General features: G+C 38.2%; 1 protein-coding gene across 1 annotated transcript; it reads left to right on the top strand.

Moving 5' to 3' along the window:
* Positions 1 to 9,114: 9,114 nt before the first annotated feature.
* Positions 9,115 to 10,907, top strand: LOC145581124 (uncharacterized). The gene is made up of 3 exons (XM_081638188.1): positions 9,115 to 9,432; positions 9,850 to 10,180; positions 10,525 to 10,907. The coding sequence occupies exons 1-3, from the start codon at positions 9,115 to 9,117 to the stop codon at positions 10,905 to 10,907; spliced, it is 1,032 nt and encodes a 343-aa protein (XP_081494314.1).
* The last annotated feature ends 283 nt before the right edge of the window (positions 10,908 to 11,190 follow it).

Below are 11,190 nucleotides of genomic sequence, written 5' to 3'. Positions count from 1 at the left end.
GGATATTTGGGGATGAAGGTACAAATCCAACCTAAAAGAGATTGAACCTACCCTAAATAGGCCTCTACTTTATTCTTCTCATATTCATGTGCGCTTTCTGACTAACATACAATTAGTATATTAACCCTAAACCTGTTTAATCTATGTTGGTTGAATATTAATGCACAAACAAATCTATTATTGGCGATCACTTGAATTAAAATCACTTTAGCCCAAATAAAATTATTAATTATCTTATTAAGCGTGATTTCAAGTACAAATTCCCTTTAAACCTACAAGAGAGGGAGTGAGCAAGAAATAACAATAATATCAAGCAACATAATAATATTGATACAACAAATCATCATCATCAAAATAATCTCAATCTCATGAAAGCATAATAATATTAGCAAGATCCTAGGCATGATACTAACATGATTAATAACAAATCCTAGTATGTCACTAACCAATAAAGATCAAAGCCTTAGCCCTAACATGATACTAACATGATGTTAGAAAGAGGAAGCAAACTAAACATGATACTAACATGATATTAAAAATAGGAAGCAACCTAAGCATGATATTAGAAAGCAATAAATAACATCCTAACATGATACTAGGAATTAAAATAATATAAGCTTGCTCTCTAAAGAAATAGAAATTGGATTACTCACTTTGTTGCCTCGTATCTCTTTCTATCAAAACAATACACACGTTAGTAACTTCAATAAAAATATTAAATAGTAAATCTAATCAAAGAATTGAAATAAGATTTGGGACCAAACCCTCAGAAATTATCAACCTTTCACGTTTACGGCGAAGGAAACTTCGAGCTTGGCTAGGTGCGTCTAAGTCTTGTGATGGAGTAATAGTGTATTTTGAAAAGGGAAGGCTTAGAAAATCAAGAGAGAGAAAGAAAGAATAAACTTTTAGCTTAAAGAGAGAGAGAATAGATGATTGTTGATAATTGTTGGTGATTAAAACAGAGGAAATTGACCCTATTTATTGAGAAAAACGACCGTAAATGATTAAAAGAGTTAGAATTCGAATCAAAATAAAATTCCTTTTGACACGACAAGATAAGGACTATCGCGGTGCGATAAAAACAGTTTTTTGCGGATTTTGTTTTTATCATAACTTTTGATCCAGAAGCCCAAATAAGGCATATAATATGTCTTTGGAAAGCTCTTGAAGTGTAATTTTTAACCCAATTAGAATCAGATTAAAATATTTTTTAGAATAAAAGATATGGCGAAAATAGTGAAAGGGTATCAGTTTCGGATAGAGCTTCGTATTTCTTTCATATCTTTTTCGTTATAGCTCAGAATTAATATTATGATATATCATTGGAAAGATAATTTCAATATCTATCCAAACATATAGTATTTGGATAAAAACTATGAGGCAAGAAAATAATATCTGATCATCTTTGAACGTCTTTCATTTCAAATATAGTTAGGACTTTCAAAAAGAGGAGTTTCATCCAATTTCAAATTCTTTGATCTTATCTTTTCAAAAAAGGATAATTAAAATATTTTAAAAACTTATAAAAGATTCGAATTAATCGTAATTGGTTTAGGAATGGGATTAAATCTTTGACCCTCCACATGATCATTGGGTTGTAGGTAAAATCGGGTTTAGGCCCAGTTTAGTATTTTGGCCATAACTTCCTCATTATTCATCGGAATTGGGCTTATAACATATCGTTGGAAAGGTCTTTTCAAACCCCAATCTACTACACAATTATTGGACCCATATTATGGACCAAACTAAACTGGACTGGACGTTTTTCATGAATAGAGTACGAAAAGAAAGATTTTCGAAAACGGAAAGAAGTATTTTTATTAAAAACAAAGAGATTCACGAGACTCTTTCACATTTCACCTCGTTCGATAATCAATGACGTGAAATCTATTCATCACTGGGTTTGGTTTTTGGGGAGACACAATCAGGTGTCTACAGTACTTTATCAATAAAATCAGATTAAAACACTTGTTTTATTTCAACTAAAATTCTTTATCGTTTCTAAAATATAGAAAATATAATTATCAATTCTAATCCCTGTAGAACTTAAAATAACCTTCTAAATTATTCTAGAAAATTAAAGTAATTCCTAATGACTTTAGGAATTTTGTAAGTCTAGGAAATTGAAACGGAACCTCCCTGGATCTTCTTAGCGACGGGGACGGCGCATTAATTTACGAACAAGTTTGCCGTCATATTGATTTACTGGGGGCTATCTCCCATTGCTATTCCTAAATCCGACCTCTGGTATGAATTTTTGATAAATGCAACTTTTTCCGTTAGTATAGCATTTTTTGGAATATTGATAGCCTTTTTGTTTTATAAACCCGCTTATTCATCGTTAAAAAATTTTGACTTAATTAATTTATTTCGATCGTTCCGCTTCGGAAGTCAAGGAAGAATCTTGGTTCAGTTAATAGATGCAGCAAATTAATGAAGGCTAATATCTCGCCGAAAGGTGAGAGGGGTGCGTAAGTAAATTGCTCCCAGTTGTTCAATCAGTTGATAACCAGAGTCATTCTTTGATAAATGATCCCAACCAAACGATCGGGAAAACGGGTCTCCTTTGGTACGCCACCAGTCCAAACAATATCTTTTATGCTCTTGATGAGATGGAAGATGATCATGATGAAGAAGAAGATGAACTTGATGCAGAAGAGGGGGAACTTAACCGGTCACGGTCTAAAAGATATTTTAGAGGCTCATAAAGGTCCATTTACAGGCCCCTTGATAATTAATGGACCCTCCACTTGATCATTGGGTCGCCCATAAAACTCATTTAAAATCCAATTTAATATTTGGGCCACAACCTCCTCAATATTTATCGGAATTGGGCTTATAATATATCGTTTGAAAGCTCTTTCCGAGCCCCATCCAACTACAAAATTATTGGACCCATATCAAGGATTAAATTAAATTAGATTGGACATTTTTCATAAATAGGATACGAAAAGAGAGATTTTTGAAAACAGAAGGAAGTATTTTTGTTAAAAACAGAGGCATCACGAGACTCTTTCACATTTCACTTCGTGAAAAGTACTCATCATTGGGTTTGGTTTTTTGGGGAGACACAATTTGGTGTCTACATGAACCCATCGTGGAGGCCTTTGGAAACAGTCACCCCCAAAATGCATCAAGTGGAGTGCACGAAAGCATCAACGGACGCACGAGAAGTTCCTCCCCTGCACGCAGGCGCGGGAGTGCACGAAGACGGCGTAGGCGCGCATGGCAGGGGCACAGCCATGCAAGAGTGAGGTGCGACCGTGCATTTCCTCTTCCCTTGTTCCGTACCCATTTCATTGTGGCCACGCATGATGAGGAGAGGGCGCGCCTATTGGGGTTCTTTTTGGACGTTTAACTAACTTCTCTTTAGTTAGTTTAACTATATATAAATTTTTCTTCTTTTCAAAGAGTGAATGATTTTTAGAACAAGCTCAAGATTTTGGGAAACTTTGTTCTTAGATTTTAGAGAGAGAAACTTGGTAATTGATGATTGCTACATTTTGATCATCATTCACTTTGATATTGATCAAAGTTTTGTAAGAATTCTTTTCTCTTTAATGCAATTTTAGTGTTTGATTTTTGATATATTGTTGGATTTCTATAGTTTGTTTGATTTGATTGTTGATATTTTGATTACAATGTTGATGATGAAATTGATGATTAGTTTAGTTATGCTTTTTAACTTTACAATGTGTAGTGAGTAGTTTCTTTGCTAGAGATGTAGTGAAGCATGTATGAATGATAAGTTATTGCTAATTTGGGGGTTTTGATTGATCGGATAATGTGATTAAATTGGTTAATGGAATTTGAGCATGTGTTTGATTTGATGAGGAGTAGCTAACCTTGATTATCAAGCTAGATTGCATATTAGTTTTCAATGATACGACACATTGATTTGGAAGCTATTATTATCGATTGATTTTGTTTTGCGATTTTCCTTTGAAGTCATTCGTAGAGACTAGCTTGACCCTAGGAAATAACTCTTTAAGTGATTTTGATTGCGAATACCGTTTCCCTCGCATTGCTTGATTGATCAATTTCCCGACAAATTAGCATGTTTATCGTGAATGCATGTGGATCCTAAATCCCTAGTACTTTGATATTGATTTCTATTGTTAGCTTTGATTGTGTTGATTTGCTAGTTTAGACCAAACCAATTGCTTAGATTTCGGAATAGCTTAACTAGAGACCTTAGCTAATACCTCATTCACTTGGGTTCGACCCGGACTTACCCTTATACTTAGGGTTGGGTTTGGATATAAATTTGGTTTGATCGGGGGATTCTTATAACTCAACGACCTAGGTTTTCCTCCCGTCATGGGCTGCTGGGGTTGATTTGGGAGGGAAAGGAGGTGGAAAGTTCGGAAAGGAGAGGGGAAGAGGGTGGGGTGGTCATCGATTTTTGGAAAGGGACGAGGCTGGTCAGAAGGGGGAGGGGAAGAGGTGGCTACCGGCTAAGTTAGAGGAAAAAGGTGGGTTTTTTTTATATAATTAGAAACCAATTATCTTAAAAAAGAAAAAACAAAAATTAAAATAAAAAATTCCTAACCTATCACAATGTGACATGTGTCCAGTGTTAACCTTTAGAATAGGATACCGCTAATTTGTTCTATTTACGGAAGATGTATGTTAAAAGTCATTTATTCCTGGATAATCAAAAGGTCGTTTTATTTTTGGAACACCGCGCAAAGGTCTTATTATTCCTGACAAATTTTCCAACAATCAATTGTATCAATCACAATTTTAGAAGATTTATGTAATTGGGAACTTTTCAACTGATTTGTTTTCAAAATAATTGGGTCTAATCTCACTTATGAACTTGCAGTCTCATTGAAACCATTAATTATCTCCTCTTCTTCATCATCAGAGGTAGATGATGATGGTGGCCTTTATATAGGCATATAGCGACAACATAAGACAAATGGCAGCCAACATCATCAACTCAGACGAAAAGTGGAATTTGATGTGGAAGAGAAAACAAAAACTTAAATAGGGAGCAAGGTCTTTGAGTTTTTAATTTCAGGGTGTAAATCAGTGGGAACTGTGTGGTGTTTTGAGTGGAAAAGAGTGTTATTAGGCCAAATATAGAATACATTGTTAAAACATGGAAACAAAGAGGAAAGAGAAAATTAGAGGAAACACGAAATGGGGGTTTCGTGCTTCTTTCATCCACCAAGCTAAGTGGGGTTTGGAGGTGTTTTTCTTGGTGGGCAAGGGTAACAACCAGCAATAAAGAATTCAAGAGGCTCATCGATGACCAACGAAGACACATGTGTATGGGAAAGCTCCTACTGAGCTATCACCAGGCTCCCGGCCTCACTCACGGGGTGTGCACTCACCGTTGGAAGAACGCCTAGAGGGGCTCACCAACCCGATAGAGTCAGCCTACAGGCTGACCAATTAGGACTCTCTGCAAAGGAGAACATACACCTATAAATAAGGGATAAAGTACAACGGAAAGGAGGTTAGACACATAAACTACCACACTCTCTCTATCTCTCTAAGTACACTTTCTCTTTTTGAACACATTCTAACTTAAGCATCGGAGGGGGATTCCTCGAGCCACCCCCGAGGTCAGTCACGTGTGTTGCGTTGCACAGATCGTCACCTGGACCCAGCCTGTCCCAGTCAGAACCCTTAGATCCGCACCCGGAACAATTAGCATAGAAGGAAGGGGGATCATCATAACCTGAGGTTCACCAGCTGAGTAGGGACTAGCTAATATAATAGTCCGTGTAGACTCCTGATTGTGTTTCCCTAAAAACCAAACCCAGTGATAAGTGCCTTTCACGTCATTGAGTATCGAGCAAGGTAAAATGTTTAAGAGTCTCGTCAATTTCCCCTTTCCTAAAATGTTTTAATTCAAAATATTTCATTTCGAAAATCATTCATTTCGTATCCTATTTATGAAAAACGTCTAATCTACTTTAGTTTGGTCCATAATCTGGGTCTAATAATTATGTAGTTGGATGGGTTTGAAAAGAGATTTTGAAAGATATATTATAAGCCCAATTCTGAGTAAAAAGGAACAAGTTATTGCCAAAATACGAAACTAGGCCCAATTTGAGCCTTATATGCGGACCCAATGATCATGTGGAGGGTTGATTAATATTAATTATATTTCTTAAATCATTAGGATTTATCTTAAGCTTTTAGAATGTTCTAGAAGGTTATTTTAGATTCTAATTATCATGTTTTTGAAAAGATAATGATAAAAGAATTTTATGTTGAATAAAATATGTGTTTTAATGGATTTAATTTTAATTTAATAAAGATAAGTACGAATATACGACTAACCCAATTTGATTGGAAGTCGGATTCCGTATGGATCTTATCTTCTGAAAATATCGTGCAACGATGGATTCATCGCATCGCGACGCGATATCCCAATCGCTACGCGATAAAACCTGTTTTTATTCTAGATGGAATTCTAATCGTTTTCTGATCTTTTTGGTCATTTTTCTTTATAAGTAGGTGTCAATTTCCTCCATTTTTAGGCACCCACAATCATCATCTCTTCTCCTTCTCCTTCTCTTTCTCTAAGCTAAAGCTTACTCTCTCTCTCTATTCTTTTTCTAAGCCTAGCCACGCAAACACACATCCTTTTGGTATTTTCTTAATTGGTCACGATTCCTCATTCACGAGATTTAGACACACCTAGCCTTAGACCATGACGTGAAAGGTTGATAGTTCTGAGGGTTTTGTTCCAAATCCATATTTCAATTATTATTTAATTGTATGGTTTAATCTTTTGTGAAGTTACTAACGTGTGTATTCTTTTAATAGAAAGAGGTACGAGCCTTCAAAGTAAGTAATTTGATTACTTAATTATTCCTTTGATGTAGAAAGCATGCTTAGATTATTTTATTAATTCCTAGTATCATGTTAGGATGATTTTATTGATTCCTAGTATCATGTTAGGATGTCTTTATTGCTTTCTAGTATCATGTTAGGATAAGGCTTTGATCTTTATTATTTTAGTGACATGCTAGGATTTGTTATTAATCCTGTTAGTATCATTCCTAAGTTCTTGCTAATTATGTTTTGAGAATATGATGATGATGATTTATTGTGTCAGTATTATAATTTTACCTTGCTTGATTATCATGATATTATTGTTATTACTTGATCACACCTCTCTTGCAGGTTTAAAGAGAATTTTTACTTTAAATCACGCTTAATAAGATAATTAATAATTTGATTTTAGGTTAATATGATTTTAATTCAAGTGATCGCCAATAATAGATTTATTTGTGCATTAATAATTAACCAACGTAGATTAAATATGATTAGGATTAATTTAAATGCATGATCACAGTGAGGCTCAAAGTTGATGTTTGAAATATTCCCTACAGGCCGCCATGGCCGGAAAAGAAGCAATGTAAGTTTCAAAAGTCGCTGAGACTAAATAAAAACCACAAAAACCAGCATCAGTAACCATTAATCCTAAAAGATCAACCAAAAAACCCAAATCAAATGTATCTTAGAAAACTAACCCCGTCGGATCGACACTGGGTGCGGCAAAAGCGGTGGTAAAACCAGTAGATCCGGTGGGATCCAGCTCTTCTTTTAAGTTCGGAATGCCAAAAAAAGGCTTAAACAATGAACCCATCATTCAGACACTAGTAACTTAGAAATATCAACCTGTCAACATGCCATCCATTTTGCAAAACCTCTCTAAGTGCAGTAAGCAACAACTGGCAGCAATGACGGCAATACTCACTAACTTCGGCAAAGGTACAAGCTTTACAGCAACAGCTGCCACCTCAGAGCCAGTTACCAAGAAGGCTGCGTCTTAAAACCTTACCCCGGAGAAGAAGGAACTGATCCAGTTACGGGATAAGGTGTTAGAGATGGAAGCTCGGAATCTGAAATAGGAGTGGGGAGATGACATAGTAACAAACAAAGGTAGGCCGGAGGTACGAGTCACTCACAGTAGGTCTCCGACCTCGGAGCAAGGACCAAGCCAGGACAGGGGAAAACATGTGCGGATCTAGGTGATTCCAAATGATTCCCTATTTTACAGGATGATTTTGGAGGAGCCGATGGAGAAGATCAAGATGCCCAACTGTAAGTACAACGGTATGACAACACACAAGAATCACGTCTCTACGTTTGAAAACCATATGGTGTTGTACACTATGAATGATTCGGTCTAATGTAAGTTTCCACCAACCTGGGAAGGACTGGTTGCCGAGTGGTGCGGAAAGATCAATACACTCTTACAGCCAGCTGAAGAGGATGTTCATGGAACACTTTGTCATGTTGGTAGATCGGACCAAAATGACTACTGAGCTGATGTCATTAGTCCAGGGAAAAGAAGAACCCCTATGGGATTTCAATACTCGGTTCAACAAGGAGGAAACAACCTTCCCGAACATGAGCCAAGAGGTGGCCCTATTGGTAATGCAGAGTGGTCTCCTGCCTGGCTCACCATTTAGAGCATACATGGGACGAAAAAAGTCTAAAGATGCTAGCTGAAGCGCTAGGAAAAGCGTATGAATTCATAAAGGCAGACAAGACGGATAAAGCCATGTTGAGAAGAAAAGCGCCTAGCGATCCAGTAAAGCGGGCTAAAGCCACCCGGGATGAGAATTCATCCAGGATGGATTAACCAAGCAAAGCCAAACAAGGTCACGGGGATGAAGATAGGTCAGTGAGAATTAGAAAGTTGACCAAAGACGAGGAGCGCGAGCTGGAAGATTCGAGCAATACACTCCGCTGACTCATCTAAGATCTCACATCTTCAGCGTGAACAAAGCTGATGATAAATGGCAGAGGCCGCCCAGAATGGTGAATAGAAACCGTGACCCTAGCAAGTGGTGTGATTTTCATAAAGACCATGGACATACCACTAATGAATGTACACACTTGAAGGACAACATAGAGGACTTAGTCCACCGTGGATATCTGAGCTAGTTCAAGCAACACTTTGAATAAAGCCGGTAAAAAGAGGAGGGTAAGTCAGGCTATGATGGTAGAAGAGGTCAAAGAGATCAGGGTGAAGGTAGGGATCGCGACAGCAAGCCATAAGGTAGGGTATATGTGATAAGCGGAGGACAAGTGCATGGAGGAACGGTGAATAGGGCAAGGGCTGACCTGCGAGCAATGGTTCACCAAATAAAATACAATGAAAAGCGCAGATGGCCGCCACTACAAACGCAGCCACAAGCAGTGTTTGATGAGTATGACCAAGAAGGCACAATCTATCCTCATGACGATCCCCTGGTAGTCACGGTGAGAATCGCAAATTGGGAAGTGGATAGAGTATTGATAGATGGTGGTAGCTCAGCTAACATAATCTTCATTAGCATGCTTAAGGATTTGAAGTTAGACAGAAAGGACCTGAAATTGGTGAGCTATGAAGTCATTGGGTTCAATGGATCAGGCCTCATTCCAGAGGGCATAATAGAGTTGTCAGTCCAAGTAGGCGAGGGGTCTTGACAACATGATATCCGGGCTAAGTTCTTAATAATAAACTCACCCTCACCCTATAATGTGATCATGGGAAGACCGCTTATCCATAAGATAGGTGGGGTAGTCTCCACCTACCATCTAGCCATGGCATATACAACCAATGATGGACGATCTGGAAAACTTAGAGGAAGCCAAAAGACAGCACAACAATGCTACATTACAGCCCTAAAGCAGCTAGCTAAGGCAAAGCTGCCATCCAGCTCGGAGCCAAAACATGAGGGTCAGGCTGAAAGAAAATCAAGAAAGAGGAAACGAGAAGAGTATCGCAAAGAAAAAGACAAGCAAAAGCTGGCCATATAGAACTTTGAGCCTGCATAGGAGGAGACAACTAGACTATTACCCAGTGGTGAGCATGGAATAATTTAGCTTAAGCAAGGAGATAACTCCAAGACAGTGAAAATCGGAAAGGACATTGAGCCTGAAGTAAGGGTGAATCTCGTAGAATTGCTAAGGAAAAACAAGAGCATCTTCGCATTTTCAGCAGATGAAATGCCTGGAAAAGACTTGGAGGTCATGGTTCATAGGCTGAAAGTGAAAGAAGAAATCAGGCCGGTCAAGCAGATAAAACATAGCTTCTCCACAGAAAAGAATCAGGCCATACAGGAAGAAGTGGACAAGCTGCTAGAGGCCGAATTCATCGAGCCATGTGATTACCCGGAGGGGCTAGCAAATGTGCTCATGGTCAAGAAAGCAAATGGTAAGTGGATAATGTGCGTTGATTTCACAAATCTCAACAAAGCTTGTCCAAAAGACTGTTACCCGTTACCACGAATTGACCAATAAGTGGACGCAACAAGTGCACGCATTACTAAGCTTCATGGATGTTTTTTCATGATATCACCAGATCAGCCTGCACAAGCCTGACATGCAGAAAACTACATTCATCACTGAAGAAGGAGTGTACAATTACATAATTATGCCTTTTAGGTTGAAGAATGAAGGGGCCACATTCCAGAAAACAATGGATAGGATGTTCTTTCATAAAAAAGGGTGGAATGTAGTATGTCAACAATTCGATTGTTAAAAGCATCACACAAACAGGACACATCCTGGACCTAGAAGAAACATTCGCCACGGTGAACAAGTATCACATCAAACTGAACCCAAAGAAGTGTGTTTTCGGAGTGAGTTCAGGGAAATTCTTGGGCTTCATGGTAAGAGAAAGAGGAATAGATAAAAACCCTGAGAAGGTAGAAGCAATTCTCAGCCTCCTAGAACCCAAATGCACTAAGGACATTTTGCGTCTCACAGGGAGAATGGCAGCGCTAACTCGTTTCATCAGCAAGTCAGCAGACAAAGCTTTGCCATTTTACCAGCCCTTGAAGGGGAACAGAGAATTCAAGTGGGGCGAGGCAGAAAAGAAAGCTTTCGCAGGAATCAAGGAGCATTTAACTAAGCTCCCTACCATGTTCAGCCCGGAATAGGGTGAAAAGCTTCAGTTGTATATTTCATCCTCAACACAAACAATAAGATAAGTCCTCCTGGTTGAAAAGAATAAAAAACAAAAGCCGGTATGCATTATGAGCCATGTGCTGACTGATGCTCAGCAGCGGTACCCACTGGTGGAAAAGCTAGCTCTGGCAGTAGTAACAACAGCAAGAACGCTAAAACCCTACTTCGACGCACATGTGATACAAATTCTCACGAACCACCCATTGGAGAAAGCCTTGCAGAAAATGGACGCCTCGGGAAGGCTCTTGAAATGGG

Source organism: Chenopodium album, chromosome 15 (genome assembly GCF_948465745.1).
Source record: "Chenopodium album chromosome 15, dcCheAlbu1.1, whole genome shotgun sequence".
NCBI classification, from domain to species: domain Eukaryota; kingdom Viridiplantae; phylum Streptophyta; class Magnoliopsida; order Caryophyllales; family Amaranthaceae; genus Chenopodium; species Chenopodium album.
This window is presented reverse-complemented; position numbering and strand designations above follow the sequence as displayed.